Below are 25,831 nucleotides of genomic sequence, written 5' to 3'. Positions count from 1 at the left end.
GTGTGCTTATGAAAATCAGGGACGTGGAAAACCCCCTGTGTACAGCCTGGGCAAGTGATCTTCTGCCCAGGTGCTGGGAGAGGTCTGAGCTTCCATGCAAGAGGTGAGGACCTGAGCATCTGCACAAGGCTTCACGCTTGAACTGTTAGAGGGTAATTCTGAAAGAAGGAGGACCTAAATCCATAGCTGCATGGCTTATTAGCTCGTAATTAATCAGCGGTGGTGGGGATGAAATAAAGAATCCCTTGTTTTCTTCACACAGCTTAATGTAATGCAAATTCATGGTAAGAAGCTGTGGAAAATATCCCCCTCATGAGAAATGATTTTTTCAAACATTGTCATGCTTGAAAACTTGCTTTGTGGAGCTTGGATGGTGTTATAAACCTGTAATAAAAGAAATAGTAAGTAACTATTGACTTCCAAAGCTGCTTATAATTGGCAACCTTTAATTTTGTCTCCTTCATCCATTACACTCAGTTTGTGACAATACTTTGTTTTCTCACATTTAAGTCACACGCACTAGCTTGTAGAATAATTCACTTGCAAACATGTCCATCTGCTTTGGCTACATCAAAGAGCTGGTTTGGATGGTTTAAAAATTCTTTTGAAATTTAAGAACTCGTTTTGATGCTCATGGAGAAGAGAGAGAGTGTGGGAGGACATGACTTGCAGTAGGCTTGTACTGTATTGGGATAAACTCTCCTTCCTTTTCCACTGCCAGCATCTTAGATAAACGACTTGGAGTTCACACACTGCACAGGGTGTGACAGTTGTGTACATTCTCAAACCTAGGGGATAGCAAACGTGATTAAAAAGATGCATTCCTCATTGTATTTGACTCCATTTTGGGCTTTGTTTGATTGACTGCATTTCCTAAAGTCCCTTGCTTGTGAAGAATTGCTCACGGTTATTTTATTTCCACAGTTTGCAACTTCATGTCTCACGAAAAGTGCCTCAAGAATGTCAAGATACCGTGCTCGTGTATTGCTCCCAGCCTTGTAAGGGTGAGTAAAGAGACACTGGCTTGTCTCTTTCTTGGGATAATAGCACACATTTACCACTGATGAACATGGTGCAGTACAGCAGTGGTTTTTTTGATATCGTAATGCATAAATTGTGTTAGTCATCACTGAGGCTTTTATAGCTGCTCACAGGCGAAGTTACACTTCCTTTGAAAAGTCTCTGCTATGAGCAACTGTAGATAGTCTGTCTTCGAAGACCAGTTATTTTCATTCTTTAAATATTACTAGATGTTCTTACTGTGTGCCATTACCTGGAAGTTTCGCAATATTGGAGGGGAGTGACTGATGACAACTGCACCATGTGTCATACAGATGAACTGTGTACATCACCAGATTTTTTACTATTTTATATTACAGCTATTACATATTAAGCTGCTCTGCCTAGAAAAGGAGCTGTGTTTGTCTTCTACTGGTTGCTGCATGTTAAGAATCTTCTTGTTTATTGTGTCTAGAGAATAAAGTCTAAAGTCATTGCATTGTAAGTATAGGATTTAAAAGCCAAAAAAAGAGGGCAGGACTTCAGTTGATCACAGTAGTTCTAAATTTATTTTGGTAAGTAATAAAGTACTTGCTTTCAGATGGCTTGTGACTTTCTCCCACAAGATTTCATGCGTAAGAGATTGATTTAAAGGGTGTGAAACATGAATCAACTTTACAGAAGATAATAGGATGCAACTAAGTTATTAAGAAGCTAAACTGAAGAGAAAACAAAGTGTGTTATCCACTTGGGAAAGGATGACAGAAGAGGAACAAAAGGGGAGAAGGACATGAGAAATTTACTAGAGAAGTAGTAAAACACTACAAATACCTTAAGGAGCCATATACAAACGTCAAATGAGACATGGCCGTAAAATCAGTCATGTTCATTACAGACCTTGCTGACTCAAATCACATTTATGGAAATCCATTGCGCAGACCTGTGAAGGGGAGCTGATTCCCTTCTTTGTGTCATAAAATATTTTACAAGTTCCTTTATGTTGTGGAAACCTGTGGAGGGGGTGAGAGATGTGAAAGTTTAAAAACAATATACAATTTGAGTTACAGGGATTGGATAGAGAGAAATTATCCATTTGTTTTTCTTCAATATGCTTTGTCTAGGTGATAAAACTGCTACGCTTTGCTTTTTCTCTTTCTTGCTTTTCCTCTTTTCTTACATACTTTTCATCTTGAGAGGTGTCAAAAAGGTGTCTGATACATAGAAATTTGCCAGTGAAATAGTAATAAATACTGATGTAAGTCTTAGAACCCCCCATGGTAAAGGGACATGTAGGTAGTGAGAAATGCTTTTACTAAGAATTGGCATCTACTGCTGTGTCAGTATGCTGGCAATCAGTTATTGTAGCAAAAGGAATAGTGAATCAGATTATATAGGTATTTTTGCAAGGGCCTTTAGGGGGATGGCAAAAATCCAACTAGAAAACAGTAATTTAATTCAGAGTGCGAGTGTTGTAAACATTTATGACTGCTTCTTTTGTGGATTTGCTCTAAATTTAATTCATTGTTCAAAATAGTATTTGTTCCTTTGCTTTTATATGGTAAAAATCCTCCATTTAAACTTACTGGTGTTCCCATTTGCATCTGTTGTAGACGTCAGTGTAATTTTTTCTCTTTTGTCAGTCCCTGTAATCTATCTGCCCCAAAACATAACTTTTATCTTGTGATTTATCTATAAACAATAAACACAAATTGTACTGCACAGCAAGGATAGTTATCTTGGTGGTGTTGTCAGTCTTTGGAACTGTTTGCAGTTCAGCGTTGCTGTGTTCAGACTCAAAGAGTCTTCTGTGTTTTCTGTCTTGAGCTGTAATGATTTTATTTTGAAAACTCTGGACTGTACTGTTCGTTCTGGACGGTCATGTCCTCCTTGACGTGGTCATCCAAGTTGCATTAATCCTGATCAGCTGTACAAGTGAAGTCTGCCATATGGGAGACGTCATTTTGCATGCAGGCTCTGTCAAAGCAAATACTGGACTTGGCATTTGCGTAAAAAATGTAACAGAGCAAAGAACAAATGACAGTCATTTATACAATTTGTAGAAAGTTTATTTTCCTAATCTCTCCTTTCAGATTATTTATTTATTAGAAGGTCTGACGTAGGAGGGAACACTGGTGGAATTTTTTTCTGGTAGTTCTTTCAGCTATGTCAATATTCAGTGTATTAGAGAAATGAGACTTCTTTTTTACTTGCCTGGATTTCATCTAGAGAAGATGGCAATTGTTAAAGCTCATCAGAGTGTGTGTCATTTGATACTAAGTCAACCCATCAGAGAATAATTTTTCAGCAGATATTTTGTGGAAACTTTTATTCCTGACAGTAGGGTTTCCTTCCCAGGGTCAAGTAAAGGCCCGCAGAGTCACAAGCGTGCCGCAACTGCATCCAGCCTCAGATCATTCGCGATGAATTCGTTCTTAAGGCTGACTTACAAATTTTTTTCTCTATCGTAAATCCTATCACCTGCATTTAGTATTCCAGAGTGGATCCAGGTCATGATGTTTCCCTTCATGGATCAGTCTTCTGAAACGCTTACAGGGCATATGATTTGTTCCACTGGTAAGGTCTCAGGAACTTTTTCAAATTCAAACTCTCTCTTTTTTACATTCCCATAAGTATTTGCCCACTTCTCAGTACGTGTTTTTTAAAAAAAGGGAGGAAGGGAGGGCAAAAAATAATCCACACCCGAACACCAACATAAAACAAAATAACAGTAAAAACAAAACCTTTTGGGGGTGAAATGTGAAGTTCTGTTTTACCTCGTTAGGTTGGAGTGGAAGCTGTATTACAGAATCTTAGATTTGCTATAGAAATGTGTGTGTATTTTCTGTGTAACTGTTCTTGGAAAGCTAAATCGAAATGAGACCACATGAAAAATGGTTTAGTGAAATTCAGCATTTGCCATGCTTATTTTTCCTTGTTAGTGTGTTGGTGCATTGCTCTAATGGTGTCTAAACATTTCCATTTTAAGAAGGTTTTAAAGTCTGCTCATGAGACTTTGTTGTGTGCTGTTGTTCTTAAAGGCAGGTTGTCCAGAATGGAAAAATGCTAGTCTAGGTCATCAGCTTCTGAATCTTGTGCTAAAAATAAAACTTTGCTTTGTAAGGAAAGCTACTGCATTCATGGGCTGAAGTAAGGAATGGAAAGGCTGTGTTGCTTTCGGGGGTCTCTGCTCTTGCCCTTGTCTACCGACCTGAGTTTCTCCCTCTGGCTGCTGGGTTCATCTGTGTGCAGCATGGTTATCTGGATCAATTCCAATGATCTGAAAGTAGAAGATCTTTCTAGGAGGGCCCGTAGCAATGGGATGAGGGGCAATGGCTTTAAACTAAAAGAGGATGTATTCAGACTAGATCTAAGGAGGAAATTTTTTACAATAAGGGTGGTGTAATACTGTCTCTGTTGCCCAGAGAGGTGGTAGATGCCCCATCCCTGGAAGGTTGGACAGGGCTCTGAGCAACGTGATCTAGTTGAAGATGTCCCTGCTCATTGCGGGAGAGTTTGGACTAGATGATCTTTAAAGGCTCCCTTCCAACCCAAGCTGTTCTGTGACTCTGTGATTTTTACCTGCGCCCTTGCTGGGTAGCAGTGACCACCTTCTGTCAAGAAGGTCTCTCTCCAGTTCTCCAGCAATTGACCCATGCTTGTGTTGCTTCAGCAAGGCAGTTGCTTGGAGACAAACAGTCACATGGCATAATCTAAAATCCAAATGAGGGTTAAAACTGCTTGCTGGTAATCTTGGCACTGCACCAAGGTTTTCTCTTTTTTGTCCCTGAAGTGGAGCTTCAGAGTCTAAGGAAAGGAAGGGCTAGCACCTCCTAGTTCATAAACTCTTGAGAGTTTATTATGCTCTCTTGAAACTTGATCTGAACTCCCAGATGAGCTCTGCAGCTGTATCAGTGACTCTTCAGTTTCAGAAGCATTATGGGATGTCACTGTGTTTGTTTTAATTCTTAATCTCTATCTTGATAAGAGGAGATAGACATTGATTTCCTCTGTAGCAATAAAAGTAGGGAGTGAGTGACTTTTGCATATAATTTTTTCTTTACAATACAAAAAATACTAGTCCAAGCAACTCTTAATTGCAGTGGAAAGCTTTTACACAAGTCTTACTTTTGAATAGAAGTATCATATAACTCTGGTTTGAAATAGTATGGGATGCATTATAGAGTTCCCATTGCAAAGCGTCCTTGAGACCTTGGAGTATGTAAGGCCAAATGTCTTGTCACAGAGATCTGTAGGATGGAGAAAAATAATCCTGGATACAGTGGGATAGCATATGGATGTGTGCATCATTCCCTTGTGTTAGCCCCAATTAAAACTTGGTAATTAAGTGTTTGATTTTTTCTCTCCTGTCCTGTTATATGCTGAGACACCATTTAACTTTTTATTCTTATCTCATTTCAGAACTACCATATGGCATACGTACTTACATTGCCTTTAAACACCAGACAATAAATCAAGTGCTCAGAGCAAGAATGTCAGTTTGGACACAAGTGATGAGTAGTTGATAGACATTATCCCTAAAAGGAGAAAGAAATAGAGGGCATTCCATAGCACGCAGTGTATTCAAGTTGCAGAAATATTTTGCTACTAAATCAGAGAGGTTTCAAACGATTCAAAGGGCTGTCTGTGATTACTGAGTAATAAGGAAGTAATTGAAAAGATGTCAGTAAGGGCAAAAGTTGAATCACAAAGTTGTTAGCTTCTCTCAGAGAACATGTAGTCTAGGCCTGGACAGAGCAGTCATGGGGTGTAGTGAGGTGTGTTCACCTTATCTACCTCCCTAGAGCAAAGGTTTATGGTGTTGGAGTGAACATTAGAAACTTTAGATAGGGACATGCTTCTACACTTAAACATCCATACATGTTTTTGTTTCAGAAACATAATTTTAATTTTTATCAGCAAATTTTTTTGGCCTTATGTTGAGAGCAGTCTTTCAGAATGACCCCTTGTGACTGCCCTTGTGGGCATCTAATGAAGATGGTTGCTTCCAAGCTGCTTGTACTTATCCTTAAAATGCTACAGTGTTTTTGAACTGCAAGCCACTGAACTTAAGTTAAATTCATTTTACTCAACCTTTAGAGGCTGTTGTTGAGACTGTTAGTATCCTTCTTTCTGTGTACCCTTCCCTACTTGGAAGCTGTTCAGCCCCACACTACTTTAGGTCCTGCCACCCTGGTTTCTTAACTTCTCTGGTGCAAGTCACCCTGATGTGATGGGCAAGGAGATGCATGGGCAAAATAATATCTAGACATAGACAAGTTTTAAGTTGGTAGTTCCTTTTCAAGACTGCACAAGACAGCAGCTGTCACGTTGGCATTTGGTTTATCTGTATTTCTCTCTTTCCCCTTTGAGCCTGTAAGTCTTTGCCTCATGATTCAAGAGGAAGCTTTCTTCTGCCTGAGCTGGTACAAAAGAAGTTGCTGCTGAGTGAAGAACAGGCCTTCCTGGAGCTGTATTTTTCCCGTGCTGAGGCATCCTGAAGGCTGCAGATCAGTAAGACGCCCTGGCCTGACTATGTACAAATCAGAGTGTCTGGAGTGTAGCTCTGTACAAAGTGACTCCACCTTAGTGGAAGAGTACTTGAATTCATTATAGATTTGGTCACATGCTTTATATCCTGTGACATTTCAGTATGAGGAACAATTTTAAAAGGCGCTATCAAAAGAAAGCAATTCTACTCTTTGTTTTTCTTCCAAAGTTTGGATTTTAAAAGCAGTTTGTTGCTGTTCTTTTTGGTTAATGCAGAACTGCTGTGCACTTGCACAGATTGCACCGAGGGAGTTAGAATCTAAGTCTTAGGTTTCCATAGGATCAAATTTTATTACAGGCTGATAGGAACGTTTTACAGATACATATTACATTCTCTAATGCCTTGCATTCCTTAACAGATGGCAGGAAATAGAACAGAAACCAGGAGTATCTTGTCTGGGAGTGCAAAGTCATTCTGGAGATCATGCTGGAGTGTTACCATTATACTTTCTGTTGATATGCTTCTGATCAATGTTGTAAGGGCATTTTGATGTCATTTAATGGTATTACTAGAAGAAATTTTCTGTATTTTTCTGTGGAAATCGATTTTAGTGGTTTTCATAAGGTAATTTAAGTAGTTGGATTGGAAAAGTGGTTTTAAACTCTCATAAATTATTAACTTTTTCTCAGTAGGCCACCTTATGCTTCTCTGCTGTACTTATGCAGGTAGATATAAACCAGGCAATAACATGTAACATTCTGTATTCTTTCATGATGTTTCACTGGCTTTTCCAGTCTGAGTTTTAAATACATATTTTTAATATATATTTATATATATATTAGGTGCTTGGAACTTGTTCAGCAATCAAAAAATGTTGGGAGAAACATTACATAGTTGAGGTGTTTGTTACGTTGTACTTGCTCTTCTTCCTTTTCTCTTTTTCCATCTTATTCCCATCCCATTTCCCATCTGGCTCTACATTGCTTTTATACCTGTCATCTTCTAAAGCATGTTAGAAAGACCACTCACAACAAACAAAGTTTCTTTGGCTTGTTTCATAAATAAAGGAACTGAAGAAACATTTTTTTTACCTTTTTTCCACTTTTCCACCCCCCCACTTAACATTTCAGTCAGTAAGTTGTTCCCTTCTTTTTGACAGTGACTTGAGACTTCAGACAGTTGTCACCATGGTCTGAACAGCTGAAGAATTTAGACTTGATCTCCTTCCCTTGAGTTTTCTAGATAAGTACAGTCAGACTCTGAATAAGTTTGCCTTCTGTCAAAGTCCCTTCTCACAGTTTTTCCCAAAATAAACACTGTCTTTCACATGTCCTTTTTCTTCAGCAGAACCTTTCTGTGACAATAATGAAAAGCCTGCATTTTTAAGCTAGCCTTAAGATAAAGTAGCCAGACTCATGGCCAGAAGCCCTGTGTTTCTAACTTGGGTTGTTGAGGGGGTTATATGCTCTTGCTGGGTGTCCAAAGCAGTTTGTTCACCACTTTGGAGCTAAAGGAGGTCTCCCCTGTGTCTGATTTCAGGGGGAATTCTCCCTTGGCTGGCTGCATAGTGCTTGAGGCTGTGGCAGGGGTAGGGCAGTTAAAGATGACACTTGAAACCTGAAGATGGGTTGGGATGTGCAGAAAAGCTTGCCTGAGGAATGCAACCAGGGCTTTTCAGTACTCCCCTCAGTTGCAGTGTCTGGGTTAGGTTGTGCTCACACTGCCATTTCTTACCAAGTTTCTGCACATGAATTCATCGTGTAGGATGAATTTTGTGCGAGTGGCCTTCTCCCACCAAACTTTTATTTTTGGAGCAGCTAGAGTGAGAAGACAGCTCTGGCACTTTACCTCCACAATAAGTGAGCCCAGGTAACTTGTATGTCACTGTACAGAGTGGTTTGTTTCTTCCTTCTCTTGAAGAAGTAGCACGGTGGGCAAAGATTATGAGCCTTAAACTTAATCTGAGGTAGTTTGATTGAAGCTCCTTAGGCTTTCCAGGATCATTTTCTCCCCCAAGGATATATATTCTTTTTGTAAACATACATTATATGACTAGAGTATTCTGATTTTTAAAAAAAAAATGTAAGCCAGCTATGAACTTCATGTCAGTTAGAGGTGGAAGGCTGCAGAGAATGGAATTTGAGTTTGGGATGGTGGGAGTAGGATATGGACCCAAAAAGAATGGTTTGGCTGTATTTTTAAACCCCCAACTTGTACATAAAGTTAAAATTTGAAGCTTTTGGAGGCAGTGCTGTTTTGTTATATATCATACTGGAGATACTCATATGAAATCCTTTATGTAGTCTGGCTCAGCCCAGCTTGGTGAGGAGCCTGGGATGTGAATGGGCAGTTTCCTGGTCAGTCAGGGACCAAGGATTCCTCCAGACAATACAGTCTGCTGGGGCAGTGAGCTGGTGACTCCGTTTCAGTGGTCAGCTGCTGTGCATAAACCTGTTCATGTTTGGTAACACAAGCGTATCTCGTACTTCTCTTCATCCTCTTTTATCTCCCAAAGCTTAATTCTGAGGAGCACTGGAGGAACCACATGCTTTGCAGTGTGGGGGTTACTGATTTTTCTTGATTAAACTTCCAGCATTGTTCTTTTCTCCTTGTGTTGCATCTGGCAAAACTACCTCACTTCTTTCATTGTGCATGCTTGAATTACAGGATTGTTTGGTGTAACTGTCCCCACACTTTCCGAGGCTGAAATTCATGTGGGAATTAGATGTTTATAACTGGAAGCAACTCCTTGGGTCATCAGATTCCGTATTCACAGTATGTGTCAGATTTACTGCTAATAGTTCTCAGGAAAACCCCAATATACAAGGAAAAAAGTGCAAATCCTGATGTAAAAAGCCTTTCAAGGTTATTCCAGTATATCTGAGAGGAAAACCTGTGACTACATGTATCTGAAGTCATTATTACCAACATTTTACTGGGAATGATTAATTTCATTTCACGCCTAAATAATAATTTGTCTGACTTTATCAGAAATACAACCACAAGATAAATATGATGTGTTCATTACAGCAAGAAGGGCATGTGAAATGCATAATACTGAATACCTAAATCATGGCAAACTTCTGTGGAACTCATTTGGATTCTAGGACTTTAAACATGCAGTTATGTTCCTTCCTTCATGTGAATGTCACTAGCAAAACTGTGCATCTTGTAGGAAGAATAGTCTCTAGAACAGGTATAAAGCTCAAGTATGTTTCTTATTCTTCACTTTGCTTCTTTTGTCTGTTGTTCCTTTGGTACTATCACTTCCCAGCTTCATTATTAATCACTAAGCGAGAAAAAAGCCATTTTAAGATAAGTGAATAGTATCCCAGAAACACATTTGCCAAAACTGTTGGTACAGAAAGCTCTTGCAAGAGAAAATTGTAGTGTATCATTTTCCACCTGCAGTCAAGAGGAACCTCAGTCTGGATGTACTTCAGGAGCTGGATCTCTGTCCCATTCAGACTTTGAAGCTTTGGATAAGGCAGAGAAGACCAACCAATGCTTGTGTCCTGATCAGCCAGTTGGCCAGGCTGTATTTGAAGAAGAAGTGAAAGGCATGTGGAGATCACTGAACTGTGGCAGCACTGAGGTTTTAAAAACTGTCTTGCATGTGTCTTTAGGGTATTTTGTTCACCTGTGCAGTTATTACTCTTTAATTGTCCTTGATTCAATTAAGAATGCTTAGAAGAGCAACTGCAATTACAGGTAGGTCCCAAAGGAAGCCTTTGGATTCATGTTGCTGTGAATCATCAAGAAGTTGATCAGCAGTTAAAAATATATACAATACATATTAATTCCCAAGAATTTTTTTTAAAGTTATATTAAAGTATTTAAAATGTGATTATAAGTGTGATTATTTCTTAAAGGACGATTCACCTGTCTATTTATTCTTGTGCTTAGTTAAGTTTACATTGTATATACTGCCCTATTACTGCAAGATAAAGCTTCTGTGCAAGCTTCTATGAATTTTAACTGACACTTTGAAAGTTGAAATTTATGATGTCTTATGCATTCTTCACTGGCAGGTTCCAGTTGCACATTGCTTTGGGCCTCCAGGACATTACAAAAGAAAATTTTGCACTGTGTGCAGGAAGTCCCTAGAGTCACCTGCCTTTCGATGTGAAGGTAACTTAAACCCTACTTGTACGGCCATCTGCGTGTCACCCAGTAACCTACACTTGCCTTACACTGCACACCTCGAGGGTGTGTGTGTATACACAAACATCCACTCGGTGTGCTTCAGAAACTTTTGGTTTCTTTATTGTCCGTACATTGATCGTGGGAAGGTAAACTTCAAACTAACGATTAATAAATCAACCACCTTCAGTAAACCACAAACTTTGTCAAACCTGTATGCTCTTTTCATCTTTCCTCCAATTTACTTTGAGCAAGTCTGGGGTGGTGATGGTGTATGGTGAATCCATGTGAGATGTGCGAAGAATGAGGAGCTATTATGGCAAAAGTAAGACTTGTCCTGTTGAGGTAATTTATTTCTGTTTCCAGTGGAAGCTTTTGATGCAGAGAATCATCAGGTATTCATATTTCTGGAAAAGAATGTAGAATTTCCTGTGTTACTAGTCTCAGATATCTGTTACTTGTAATGAGGATGAGGTACCTTCAATGGAAAGATATTTGAAAATATTATTTGTCAAAATAGTACTGCTCTGAGTGTTCTGACATGGATTCCCTGAAAAAACAGTAATTAAAGAAATCACCCAAACACCAGATTTTTTACTTGAAATACATGTTGGCATGAGTACATGACTGATTTTGATGTAGGACAGCTCCTTAATTCTCCCGTGTCTTAAATGTCTATTAGCTGTTGTTCAGCTGTTGGGTTGTGAGGTTAAATAGAATTTACTGTTTATAGGAATATTACCTCTGAACTGTTTAAAAAAAAAAAGTCTTATGAATGAAGAACCAATTCTGCAGGGAATTTAGTTGCTTCCAAAACTGCTGTTTTGGTAAAGATGATGTCTTACTTAATATGATTTTCTATGTGTATGTGTAGGGGAAGCACTCCTCTTTTGAACAGAGCGTTTAGATTTAGAATGGTGCAGTATTTCTGTTTCTGCTTTTGTCTGTTGTGTTGCATAATGGAGCCAAACTGTTCTTCTGACTGGTGGGAATATGTCACCTAATATAGTTACCATGTGAGCTGGAGAGTTTGGTAGGATGTTTAGTGAGCTACAGGTACCACAGAGAATTTTCTAGTGATCTGACTTAATAAGACTCAGAACCTGTGTGGCATGAGATAAACCCAGAAATTTGAAAAGAAGATAATTATCACTAATTATGCCCTGTTAACTGTTGCAAATAGCTTTAGTTTAGTGATTCAGTTTAGTTAAAGCTTTCTAAATTTTGCTGTCATATTCTTACTCTCTTAGTTCTACCGCATTAGCATTGTATCCATCTGTTGTGGTTTGACCCGAGCCAGCAGCCAAGCACCACACACAGCCCCTTGCTCACTGCCCCACCAGTGGGATCAGGGAAAGAATCGGAAGGGTAAAAGCTGGAAAACTCACAGGCTGAGGTAAAGACAGTATGATATGGAATGCAAAAGCCACATACATAAGCAGAGAAAACCAAACAATTAATTCCCTGCTTCCCCAGGGCAGGCAGGTGTTTTGCATCTCCAGGAGAGCAGGGTCCCCTCACACCTCACAGTGACTTGGGAAGACAAATGCCATCACTCCAAACGTCCCCTCCTTCCTCCTTCTTGCGCCCAGCTTGAAACACTGAGCAGGATGTCAAATGGTCTGGAATATACCTGTGGCCAGTTTGGGTCACCTGCCCTGGCTGTGTCTCCTCCCAGCCTCCCATGTACCCCCAACCTCCTCACCAGCCTGGCAGTATGAAAAGCAGAAAAGGCCTTGGCTCTGTGTAAGCCCTGCTCAGCAATAACTAAAACATCTCTATATTATCAACCCTGTGTGCAGCACAAACCCAAAACACAGGCCCATTCTAGCCACTGTGAAGAAAGTTAACTCTACCCCAGCCAAAACCAGCACACAAGTGCAAAGAAATATTTTTTCAGATGTTTCTATTTAAGTGTTTGTAAGCATGAAACACATGAAATCACATGTTGTATTTAGGTATTACAGATGCACAGAAATTTTTTTATGGTTCATTGAAGATTCTGAATTGCTTTCTTCACATGGATTTGACAGTTTTACTACTCTGTGTGGCATGCCTTTTTTGGTAGCCCTTTTTTTGAATACCAGTAAGTTTACAATTTGTTTCTCTGATAATTTTTTTAAGGTGTATCTTAAAAGGGGCAGCTGAAGTTCATAAAATGCACAAGTTTCTTCCTTTATTCTTCAAAAACGCTTTTGGAATTTGTTTTAGAAGTCTAGTGTTTTAAGCTGTAGAGCTTTTAAATCCAGATGGAGATATTGAATGTTCTTCCATATTTTTGTTTACTTCTAATGACTTAGCTTAATACTACAAATCTACACTTGTTTATGATGTTCATGTCTGATACTAAAATTAAGAACTTTTCCTGGACTCTTTACTATAATTAAGATTAAAAAGAGGGTTAAGATGGAATTACCTTTTCTAAGCAAATGATTGACATCATTACATGTACTTGTAAAATAATTTTAGTCACTTGTTTTGCACTGTTTATGTCTTAAAATAAAATAAACTTTCTTGAAAGGAAATGAAAGGTTTCACCCACATAAATGTTGTGGGTACACAGTGGGGGATCTGTTCTCAGAAACGAGCATGCATGTGTATTAACCCATGGTCAAATAAATACATACACTTCATTGGTAAAAGTTACAATAGTTGGACTCCAAGTTCTGCTGCCATTTACTGAATGCTTTGGTTAGCTATTTTTGCTACCAGGTTTCACTGGTGTCAGTTGAACCTGGACTCATGACAGTGAGAGTTGCTCTTCCTTTTATTTCCAAGAAGCGGGGATGGAAAGTAAAAAAAATAATTTTTTTGGTGCTGAATTCTTTACAAAAGTTTCTTGTTAAGCATTGACCAGGAGCAGCAGATTTACTGGCAGTTAACATTGTAAAGGTTCTTGTTCCAAGTTTATGTATCTGAAATTAATCAGTTTGGGTTTTTTGGCAATCAAAAGAACTTTCATAACTAGTTTGAATAGAAGATCGTCATTCTGTTATGATTTTTAAAATTATGCAGATTATGGAATGTCTGATGAAGATGAAATTTCTTTTTGTACGACCTCTGATCTGACTTGATCTTTACATTCAAAAACGTCTTCTTTCCTACAGCAGGATAGTACCTTAAGGGATTAACTCCTATGACACTCCCGCCCTTCATATGAACATATTTCTTATTAATTCTGGGGTAGGGTTGGTGCTAGACAGCAGATGGGAATTAAACCAAGGGTAAAAACCCCTCTTTGTTGTTACAAAGTATAGCAAAGGGCAGTGCATGCCTGTGTTGGCAGAATTAACAATAAAACCCCTAATGCTTTTGTAAATTCCTTGAAGTTGTGACTTCATCTACAGACACTTTTACCATTAGCAAGAATATGACTCAAAGCATCTAGTTTGCCTGGTAGTTCAACTGGAAAAACTGCAAAATACTCCTGTTACATCTATGAACAGGGAGAAATGTGAATGGAGGAGGGACTGTGCCCCAGCTCAGAGAGAAGTTCTTGAGTGCGGTGAGGACTGAGCATGGGGAGCTGTGTATGTTTGTGGTTGATTTAGTCATGAGTCTTTGCATTGGTGTGGTGGTAGATTATGTCTTCTGTGAGGTTAGAATAACAGTGTTAATTCTGCTCACCTGTGGAAGAGTCCAGAGAGATTCCAAATCAGGTATTATTCTCTATGTAAATTAACAACCTTGTTTTCAAGATACTTTCAGGTAATGTGCTAGTGTGTGCAGCTGCCACTTTCCAAGCTTCAGGTTACAGTTCTCGTATTTTTGTGATATGCTTGGAGGAATAACCTGTTTGACCAGAACTGAAAAAATATTTGAAAAACTTGATGCTTGCTCTTGCTTTCATTTACTCGATAAAAAATCAGATGCCTTCCCAGCGCAGTACAAGTATTTACAAAGCAGCTACAGGATGGAGGATCTTCTTCATCCATCTGTCTCTCTGTTCTCTCTCATAGAGAACCCTCCTAACTCTTGAATTGATGAAACTAAGTATTGAGATCTTTCAGTTATTGTTTTGGATGGTTGTTTTGTAACTCATCCTTTGTATCCTAACTGCAGATTCTTTTCTTTCATATCTGGTATTTCATGTCAGCTTTTAAATAATGAAGGTACTTTAAAGCCAAAACTTGCCTAAACCTTTACAGGATTCACTAAAACTTCTTCCATCTGCAGTACCTACAATATTTTGGAAGGCAATGTTAACCTGACTTAGGAGAGTGCTCTGAAAAAAATATTTCCTTTTTTTGACAGTGAAATGGTGATTTACCTTATATATAGTGACTGAATCAAACTAGCCTTCAGGCACAAGTATATTGGGGTAGGCAGCACTTCCTGAGAAACTGCAAGACAAAGCCAAGCAGCTGAACACATTTAACTTGCTGTAATTTGAGGAAATAGGACAAGTGCTGCTTATGAGCAAAATTAGCTCAGCCTTTCCTTTATCTTTGCTGCATCTTTTTGACAGAGGAAGTGGAGAAACACACAAAACAATGCTGGTAAACTTCTTTATTGTCTACCTTTGCTGAATGTAAAGAGCATGAAGGAGAGAAAGTATAGTGTGAAAAGGGTAGTGGAGGAATATTGAAGGGAGGGAGGAAGGAGATGCAGAAAAAACCTGGGATTTCCAGCCTAAAGTTTTCTTGTTTTTGTGCTTTTAGTTTGTGAGCTACATGTGCACACAGACTGTATCCTGTTTGCTTGCAGTGACTGCCGGCAGTGTCACCAGGATGGGCACCTGGACCATGTAAGTGCAGATGCTTCTGCAGGGGAAGGTGGTCGTGCATTCTGTGGACTAGAGAAGGAGCAGTCTTGGTCTTTACTTTCACATGCTGCCAGTTGTCAAAGCACTTTTGTTGCTCATTGGGAGGCAAAGGACATGTGTGACTTCAGAATATATTACAAAGAATGAGATGAACTTAAATGGTGATATAGGCATGATGCTTTTGACCTCTTGCTGAAAAGTCTGTGGAATGTGTACAACATCCAAACTAAAATTTAAAAAAAAAAAAAAAAAATAAAGCATCTTATATAAAAGTTTGCTTTGCAAAAGCTGGCATGGAATTCTTTTTTTTTCCTGCATGTTGAGCTGTTGGCTGCATTGCGTCCCTGGCAAACATTCTCTTGCATGTCCTCAAGCTTCCTGCAGCCTGACTAAGGCAAGACTGCCTGTTTTCTTATCTTCTCACAGTACAGTAGATACAGAATACTGATATTTCAGGATTATTTTAGAAGAACTTTTTTTTAGTGGACTGTGAAGGAAGAACACTGTGATAAATTTTTTGATAGTCTGGTAGAACTTCTTGTAGTGAAATGTAAGATTGCTAAGATTCATATTTATCTTGAGAAAAACTTAATGCCCTAGTCTCTGTTGCTATTTCCTCAGAGCTGTTTGAATTACTGATTTTAAAGTTGAAGATGCATCTCTATCTGATTCATGTAATGCTAAGTCATGATGTGTTCTCTCAGGATACTTACCACCACCACTGGAGGGAGGGAAACCTTTCTTCAAGTGCTCGTTGCGAATTCTGCAAAAAAACCTGTGGGTCTTCTGAGGTGCTCTCTGGCATGAGATGTGAATGGTGTGGCATCCTGGTATGTTGTGCTGCTGCATGTATTTGTGGGAACCACATATATATGGGCATGTGCTTATTTAAACATAATTTAAATAAGCACATGCTTATTTAAATATATAAATATAATTTATTCACACACCATATGAATATATATTTTATATACACTTTGTAAATACACTTAATTTATACATTTATTTATGTATATATGTATATTTATGTGTTAGATGGGAAATCTGATTTTTTAAATCCTCCTCATAGTCATTTTAATGAACAACTCTCAAAGTCACAGTGAAGCTTTATGTAAATCCAATGGAATTTAACAGAGACTAATCATAGGTTTGTGGTTGGAAGCCTGCAGTCACTTTCTGTGTTAAGTCAGAATTTCTTTCAAATCATGAATTCTGCAGGGTTAAAGACTTAACCATTCTAATATGTTTACTCTTATTTCAGTATAGAATAGGTGTTAACTTGTGTGGTTGGGATTTTGTTAAGTGTCAGTATCAAGTTCTGTGTTTTTCCATTCACATGACACATGTTTATTTCCTGTGCAAGTTGATGGTACCCTTGAATAATTGTTATGGAAACCACAGCTTTTCGCACACTGATACACAATGTGCTGTGCAGGTAACAATTAGTCCACCCACTTAATGCCACCTTGTATTAAAATATGATGGAAGTGCAAAGTAGCACCAGATGAAGTGGGAACTGAAAAGTATATGTAAGAAATCATGAATTTGCTACTTAGGGCTAGATGAGGTACTCCATGTAATAATGATTTGCAATAAAACTCTAGAGGTTATTCAGTATTTAAGGTTATGATTTCAGTGATTTAAATTTTTTTTTTTACTATTATGGGGTTTGTATTTTAATCTGAGACATAATTTCCAAGGTGGGAGGGACTGTTTCTGAGAACACTCTAAGAAATGTAATGTGCTATGTAGCCGTACATACAAAGGTATGTGTATTCAATAATGGCAGAAGATTTGCAACAGTGGAAAGGCAGAAACTATCCAGTCACCCTTTGAAATAAACCTGAAAACAGTCTTACCTCAGAATCTGCATGTGGGTATGGCTGTGTAAGAGGATACTGCTGTTTTCAAGCTATTCAATATAACCTGAGCACCTTTTCCATTTCCCCCAGTAAATATCTGCATAGAATGGAAGATCAGAGTAGGAGACCAGAACTTTAAACTTCTCCATGTAGCTGTATAAAAACCTTTTGTTTTTAATAGAGCAGGTTTGTGATCCTTGAAAGTTTCATGACATATTAAGACTCCCCATTATTGGTTATGGAAAACCCAAATCAAACAAATAAAAATCTAGGATGAAAAATGTGGCCATTCATTTAATGAAGGTGATTTACAAAAGGTCTATGTAATCCCTAACCTGAGTTATACGATTTCAGTCATAGTTTGTTATAAATGAATTTATTTTCTTCATGTATCACAAGTTCTTAACTGATGTTGTTGTTTATAGGCTCATGCTGCTTGCTATGTAATTGTCACACCAGAATGTACCTTTGGAAGATTAAGGAATATGATTCTTCCTCCAAATTGTGTGCAATTGTTTTCTCGCAACTTCAGCAAATTGCATTGTTTTCGAATATCAGAAAATATGCAAACAGAATCAGGTAAACCTTTCTAAGTTGAATGCGGCTAATTGATGAACATATTTAACCTAGTGTCATAATTCAATTAAGTATATTATTGCTAATTTTTACTGGCTTTTGTGGCAAGACTGTAACTTCTTGCTATTTCTGGGACAGCTTAGAGATTTTTAAATGGACACTGTGCAAAATGCAGAAACTTCTGTTTACTAGTGCAGGGCAGTTTGTACACTATTCTTGAAACAAAGAAAGCAAAAACCTAAAATCAGAAAATTTGTGGTGTTAGTGTTATCATTGCTACAAACACTTACTTGTCATGTCATGTGTACAGATACTTTATTTGTCTCTTGGATTAAGCATTTGTCCTTTTTAAGATTTCGGTGCCAAAACACCACCATGTGTCTACACAGGGTAACGTTCTGCTGCCATCTAGAGTGAATGTTTGTTTAACAGCTCTTTAGGAATGAGAATTTTTTTTTAAGCCTGAGCTACACAACTATTTTTTAATTTATATTTTGATTATTATGCTCTCGTAAAGCCTTTCTTTTGGTGCTTGAATGGAATAGGAAAGGAAATGAAAAGTAGGCAAAATACAGCTCATTAAAGTTAAATATTTGCAACTGCTCTTTTCTCAACCTGGCAGATTGCTCTTGAACTTTCTGCTCTGAACACATTTGTTTTTGGTGAGAAGAGTTGATCACAAGCAAGAGCCCTGTGTTCTGTGTGCAGAAGATGTACCACAACAGTCCTGTTAATGCATGAACTGCGTGACCTGAGGTCTCAATGACCCGGGCACACTCCAGTGACCTGCCAAGAGTGTAAAGGCAGAGAGGAGGCATTAGGTTGCTTTTGTGAATTGATTTTTTTTCAGTTAGCTATTCTTCTTGCTAGTGAATTTGCTTTGTTAGTGGGCTGAGATGTAGTATAGCACCCACTTGAAAGTTATGGAGTTCCTAATGCTTCCAACATAAGAAGTAACAGAAATAAACAGTCTGGATGAGCTTGATTTTGCTGCAAGACTCATTGTGAACTTTGATACAGGTCTATTGTTAGGTATTTCACAAGTGTACCAAAGGTTTAAGTGAAGATGAAGTTGTATTTTTATAATTAAGAGAAGTTAATCACAAACCTTTAAAATAGAGTCTTTGATTTGAGTTTTCTGATGTTAACCAGGTTTCTCTCTTCAACCGTGGTGTGTTCTTTTAATACGTCAGACTTAAACTTTCTCTTTTTTTTATTTTTAAACCACCTCTTAAGAAAAATTGAACATGGAGCACCTTAAATGAGAAAATCCAAGATTTTAGCTGCACCTTCTAGTCTCTTCCTTCAATATTTTAAGTGATGGAAGAAAAGGTTTTCTGTTTCAGGACTTATGCTACATGCTAAGTGTGTGAGTGCATGTTACGCACAGTTGAGGTCTTTTACAGTAAGAATGGCTTTTTTGCATTTCTTTAAGGAAAAAGTATGTCTGATACTTTGAATTGAGAGAATGCAGCCATTAGCTTGTGGTCAGAAGCAGATATATAGGTATGGAGAAATATTCACTAACTTAATTTGGACCATTTCCAGTGCTTTATTGTGATATGAAGGGAAACAAAAATCAAATTGAACAAAATTTGTTTGGAAAGCCCAAATGCATTTTTGTAGTCCTTAGCCTGCATATAACAGAGATACAATATAGCAACACCCTGAAAAATCTCATTTCTAACGCAGCATCTATTTTGTGCGGCCTATGAGAATTTCTGCCCCTTGGGCTCAGCTTCCCATCATCCAGTGGGCAGCTGCCTCCCAGGATGGAGGGCTGCTGATACCCAGAGCAGCAGGGGCAGAGCCATGGGGATGCTCCCCTTTCCTCCTGTTGCTGATTTGTTGCATACCTGTGAACTTGACAGCTGCCCCAGCAATTGACATCTTCCTTTTTTTTCATCGTCAGTGGGCCACAGTGAGTAATATTTGTATTGCAGTGCCTGCCTTGTACTCCACTGTGCATAAAGTGTTTTGTTCTGTGTTTCCTTAGCTGACAGTGCTGTTTAGCACCTTGGTTTAGCACCTATGTCCTGAATGTTCAGGTACTAGTCTGGTGTCTTCACATGTGGCTCCTTTTACACCATCCACATCCTGTTGAACCTTGCTTCGAGACCTGTTGCTGGACATTTGTCATTCTCAGTCATCTTCTGAAGATCAGATGTCTGCAGGTCACTGTGAAAAGCACCACATACCATTGCTATATGCTGTTTTTCTTTGCCGAGATTCTTCCTCAAAGGCAGAGCCAAGAATTGTCTTGAGCTAATTCTCACATCATCCTGTGTCGAGGAAATTCAGTACCTTTTAGTCCTTCTTGTTACCCATGTGCACAGAACAGACATTCATTTTCTTAAAAAACCCCACTAGCTCCTGGCATGCACTGAAAGTTACCAAGATGCATCATGGGTCCAGCAGCTCCCTGATGCACTCTTAGGATGTATTTGGTGTAGCAGGGGGTGGTCCCGGGAGCAGGGGAATCCAGCCAGAGTCACGATACGAACACTGATATGATTTGAGCATCGTGCTCCAGATTTATTATTCAGTTACACCAAGTTATACTTTTTTCCAAAGTTCACGCCCCTTTCCCATGAGAAAGCCTCTTAGCAGCGGGGGAGCTGACCAGTGTATACCTTTTCCCAAGGCTTTTCAAGGCTGCCAGCTAGCAGGTGCCTTGCAAGCCTGTTTTCAGCCTGAGGCCCCGTCAGGGGTACTTCTGCAACAGCCCTGGGATGCCCAAGCTCTCCTGGGGTATCCTATATTCCACAAGGAATCCCTCTACAATTTGGTGCTCCTCTGACAATGAAGCAGCTCAGGATGGCTGCCTCAGGAGCTGCTGCTGCTTTTCTAGGGGAAAGGCATAGACTCTGGATGGCAGATCTTGTTAAAAATTGTGTGTATGTTAGGGATGTTTTAGGGGAGCAAGGAACTCCTTTGTTGGAGGATAATTAGCACTTCTGTGTGATGGCAGGCTTATTAAGAAGTTCTCGTGGTGTGGCATGCACAGAGGGTGCTCCTCTGTTGCCACAGCTGACAAAGGTCATCGCTCAGAAGATTGTGGAAAGACCAGTCTGAGGTACCAAAGAAGTGCTGGCTGTTGCCTGGATGAGTTGATTGCTGCAGGCAACTCTTCCCAAGCTGGTGTTTGGGAAGTGCCAGATGACTTGTCCCATGCAGTAAATGAGCACCCCCATCATTGCTGACCTGCTGGGGACCATTTGTCCGAAGTAGCTTTTGCCATGGCGTAAATACTGCGCGTCATCACCAACATTCAGCAAACATCTCTGTGCTGAAAGAGGCTTCTTTAAAACTCTTGGGCTACCAGGAAATGCAATGGTAGAGCAGTGTAGCCCCTTCCTCCAAATGACTCCTGCCATCACGAATTTCAAGTTGAACTTCACTGGAACAGTTTCAAGATGCTGTTGGTGTAGATTTCCCTCCTATTCAGATTGAAGGGGAAAGTCTAATAAAAGAAGCCAGCTTCTTTCCATCTAAACTGAGAAAGAAGAGGGTTGGGAGCAATCAGGAGCAGTCACTTCCTATTGTTACATTTACTACTTCTTTTTTTTAAACTTAATTGTCTGGAGTGAAATTCAAGAAGACATTCAGCTTTCTCTTATTTCAGGGTATTTCAAGACCATACTGTCTAAATTTCTCTCCAGTTTGAAACTTGATCTGTTTGTCTGTCAGCTATAACAGGGAAGATATTTCAACACTTTTTATATTTTAAAAGTCACAACCCAAAAGCATTATTGTTGGTCTTTCTTGTAGACACTTGAAGCATTACCCAAATATTCAACAAGTTACCTGGTGTCAAGTTTAGGACTACTGCCTAGTACCCTTCTTGACATGTTATGATTCTGCTTCTTGGAAGGTTCTCCTGCTTTAGGATTTTGACTTCCCCAATATCTCTTTTGGTCTGAAGTTCTGCCTTTAGTGATTTTATTTTATTTTTTCTTTCTTGTTTTGTGCTTTGATCTCTTGCTTTCTCCCTCTGCTGCAAGGCATAGTTTTTACAAAGGTGTTGCCTGGTTTATATCTCTTGGGAGCTTTGCCCGCATCCCAGTCAAGACTGACTGGGATTTTCAGTGGGTGTGAGTATGACTAACATTATGTGATGGGCACTTACATTGCACTCTACTGCTACCTTCTGAGAAAGAAAATTGATCATGTTTGGATTTGCATTGGTCTTGTATGGCCCTGAGTGTCAGGAGTGAGAATGCAGTGAGGATGTTCTTCACAGAAGCAAATGCAAATTGCTCATAGTATTTATTTTAATCTTTTCTTAATCTTTTATGTATGGTTTTACAAGGGTGCATTATTTTCTGACATCTTAGCTCCTAGCTTTAGTGAGAGTGATGAGACTACTGTCAAAGTCCTCTTCTGAAGAGCAGCAATTTCTTTCTCTTTGAGTGTCAAAAACTATGTTTTTCAGTTGTGGAAATTATTTGTGTAACATCAGTATTTCTGACTGGAAGGCTGTTACTGCAATTCCTGGATTGATTTGGTAATTTAAAACTTAATGGAAACCATCCATACTTCAGTCACAGGCAAACATCACAGCTTTAGTAAAGAATGAAATGCAGTAGTTGCTATATTAAAGTTAACAGTATAAGGATCTCAGGTATGCCTTCATTGTAGTTACATGACAATGCAGATTTGTTTTTATAATACTGTTTTAATACTATGAATTATTATCATAAAACAGGTAGAAAAAGAAAGTGTGCTTTTCTGACTGGCTCCTTTTGTGTTAGCTTGTTTGATATAAACTGTTCTTAAGTTACAAACAGCTTCTTCCCTCCCCTCCGTTCAAATTAGCAAAAATCCTTTCTTAAAATGTTTCTGCTTTTACAGATGAAGATGATGATGTTGATGGGTCAACACAAGGATCAACAAAAGATATCCAGATTTCAACCGATTCAAGTAAGCAAAATTTTAGTAAGGGGTGAATAGTCACCCATTTCAGTCTTTATTCATATAATCTTAACTTGTATTGCCTTATGAGAAAATATTAAATGGCTATTTTTCTAATGTTAGGTTTTAATTTCAGTTCCAAAGTTTTGGTCCAACACATTTATCCAGGGCTTTAAAAATATCTCCTTGGTATTTTCCATTGGTAGGTTGACACAAATGACAGTCTGCTCATTACCTTGACAGATAGGTCATTTCTCTCAACTTGGTAATTGAAGAAAGAAAACATGGTGTTAATACTCCATACATAAGCAATGAATTTAAAGGGCAGACAGCAGTGTCTTTTCAAAGCCTTTTGCTTGTAAGTTCTCTGGACCCAAATTTTGCTGAGGCCACCAGGTCAATTTTTTCTTTTGACTTGGGCATGTTGCAGTAAACAGGATTGAGCTGGACTGGCTGCTTCCTATGCAGTTGAATTTTTAAGCATGTGGAGTTTTCTGCAGTTGGTAACAGCCAAATTCTTACTTTTCAGAAGATGAGGTTAAACAGCAATTTAAGAGTTTCCCACCCCTATATCCATAATTAAATCATAATTAAATCCATAATTAAAACAACATGGTGCTTGCTACCTAATGTAGCTGCATTAAAGGACATTTCGAATCAATAAATACTATATTTTTTTAAATCCTGAGGCTCTTACAAAATTAAGAGGCTGATTGTGCAAGTGCTATTTGGATTTAAAAAAAAAATCAGCTCAATAACTAATTAAATCAGTTACAGAAGAGATTCCAAGCATCTTCTTGTTTCACTTTCTTAGTTCCTGAATGACTTTAAGTTACGATCCACCAGCATACTTCCTTATTATGGGAAAATAGTCTGACTAACTGCAGTTTGTCTGAACAGTTTTCACTTTTTCCACTGTTTTAAGTGACTTATGCGGTTGAGTGTGAGGACTTCTTCATTTCAACAATTAAGCCTATTTCCCTTACTACTGTCAAAAAGACCAAATAATGTATCCAGATATTTCAACTGGATTCATTGAAAGTATTAGTGCAGGCCAGTTCAGCTTTAGTTTAGACTTCCTAAAAGAAGAAAAAAGATATGAAAATTCAGGGCAGGATACAAACTTTAATATGTCATTTGTTCAGGCCATCTCTGATCTGGAGAAAGCAGCGGTAGATGGTATATTTTCAAGGGTCATGTGAAGTATTGTTAGTTGTGTTTTAAATAGAACAGTGGCATAAAAAATTGCTTTCTTGTAATACATTTTCACAAAACATAGGGCAGTGTAGAGCACAGTAGCTTTGCTGTGGTTTAGAAAGCTCAGCTAAAACCACACTCACAAAAAGATTCAGAAACAGCATTTACTGATAAGACAGGACAGACTGTGGTGATGAGGTCCAGGGCATGGGCATGCAGTACCCACCAGCAAGTTCTTTAAATGTGACCAGATTCCTTTGTCTCCTTATCCCTCTGTTTTCCCATACTAGTTCTTCTCCACACCACCTTGCTCTCTCCCTTTGCTTTTTTCCTGAAGTTCCCCTAACAATCCTGTACCATCCCAGAATGTTTTTCACATGCATCTCATAAATCCCTGCAATCTGAGAGACGTCTTTGGTCAGTGAGGTGTCCCACAGAACTTCCCCTGTGGATTCATCTGGTGTGTCCCACTCCCAGACCATGGGATTGATGACCTTGTGTCAGCTAAGGATGTGTCTTCTCTGATAACCTACCTGATAAAGTTATTGAGGTTCACCTGCCAGCTGTTGTGCTTCTCTGTGTGGGGAGTCATAACCTATTGAATTTAACATGACAATGCCATGGTTGTAGGGGGCTGGACCACTTTCACTTGTCTCTAGATAACACCATTTGTGTAACATGGGTCAAGAAGGAGCTGCTCACGTCTTCTGTGTGTTGACTCAGTACATCTGCCGTGTGTTTTGGGATGTTACCATGCTCTACTTCAGGAGTGTCTGAACTCCATTACATTCCAGAATATTTAGCTTTTCTTAATTCCAGCTCTCTATGTTTTAGGGGTATATATTTTTTAAAACAGTGAAAACAAGTCAGAACAAATTGAATAATATTGGTGTGGAAAGACACTTCTTTGATAGGAAAGAAACCAATAGAAAAGGATACAAAGTCTTTAGTATTGGAAGAAGATTTGAATTAGTAGTCTACATTCACTTTCGTTTCTTTGCTGTTGTAATGGGCTTGTTGTGTGAAGTGTAAAGTTAGAAGATCTAAGTCTTAATATTGGTAGCTTGAATGTGTTAAATCAACCACTATATTTAGCCTACCAAGATACTGAAATCAAAAGCATAAAATTAACGTGAAAACAACCATACAGTTTCTGAGCTGATGTAACAGACATACCAGCAGGTTTGGAAAAAGACACTACCTGCCCTGTGAGTGTCTCTCACTGGCTGCAAGTGAACTGTCTGATTCAGCATGCGTCCATCTTCTGCAGGACAGAATTCAGAGATCAAAAAAACCCCATTCTGGAGGAGGTTTTAGAGCAATCTGTCTGTCAGAGAAATGGGGGCTGCAGTGCTGTCAGCAAACAGAGGTTTCACAGCATGTCCTTCCACAGCCTGTTCATCTGCCAAGTAAGAGATAAAATGGTTTTGTATTAGATAGACCCAAGGCTCTCTTCAAGGGCAATAAAAGAAAAAATACATAATTCTTACATGCATAAATGCCATCTTGTAGGTTATGAATCCTAATACTGAAATAAACCAAAATTTTATAGTCCCCACTGTTGTAATATGAAGCAACAGTAGAGAAAGAGAGCATAAAGCATGCAAATAACACAAGTTTTGGGGGGAAGAATGGTGCTTGGTAAGCTATGTTGCTAGAATTAAGTCTTTTAAGAGTGATTTTCACAAATACACTCAGGGTAGGCCTCTAACTTTCTTAAGTGGCAAAACTACCCAGGACTGCCTCATTTTCCTATCTCAGTCACAAGCCACATGTCTTTTCAGAAGCCGTGTCCTGTCTGTGGGGATTTGGAAGTCAAAGGGAACATGAGCTTTGGACTCATCCAATGCTGTTTTATCCTTTTCCCTGGAAAACTTGGTATCTTAG

The 25,831-nt window shown here is 38.8% G+C and overlaps 1 protein-coding gene across 1 annotated transcript in view; it reads left to right on the top strand.

The window, feature by feature from the left end:
* Nucleotides 1–25,831, top strand: part of DGKQ (diacylglycerol kinase theta) — a 97,942-nt gene that overhangs the window by 23,212 nt on the left and 48,899 nt on the right. Inside the window, exons 2-7 of the mRNA XM_048292392.1 lie at nucleotides 925–1,004; nucleotides 10,519–10,618; nucleotides 15,292–15,377; nucleotides 16,100–16,225; nucleotides 17,683–17,836; nucleotides 22,688–22,756. Coding sequence (XP_048148349.1) covers nucleotides 925–1,004; nucleotides 10,519–10,618; nucleotides 15,292–15,377; nucleotides 16,100–16,225; nucleotides 17,683–17,836; nucleotides 22,688–22,756 — 615 coding nt within the window. The remainder of the gene's footprint in view (nucleotides 1–924; nucleotides 1,005–10,518; nucleotides 10,619–15,291; nucleotides 15,378–16,099; nucleotides 16,226–17,682; nucleotides 17,837–22,687; nucleotides 22,757–25,831) is intronic.

This window comes from Corvus hawaiiensis, chromosome Z, assembly GCF_020740725.1.
Source record: "Corvus hawaiiensis isolate bCorHaw1 chromosome Z, bCorHaw1.pri.cur, whole genome shotgun sequence".
NCBI lineage: Eukaryota > Metazoa > Chordata > Aves > Passeriformes > Corvidae > Corvus > Corvus hawaiiensis.
Note: the sequence above shows the minus strand (reverse complement) of the source record. Positions and strands in the feature narration are given on the sequence as shown.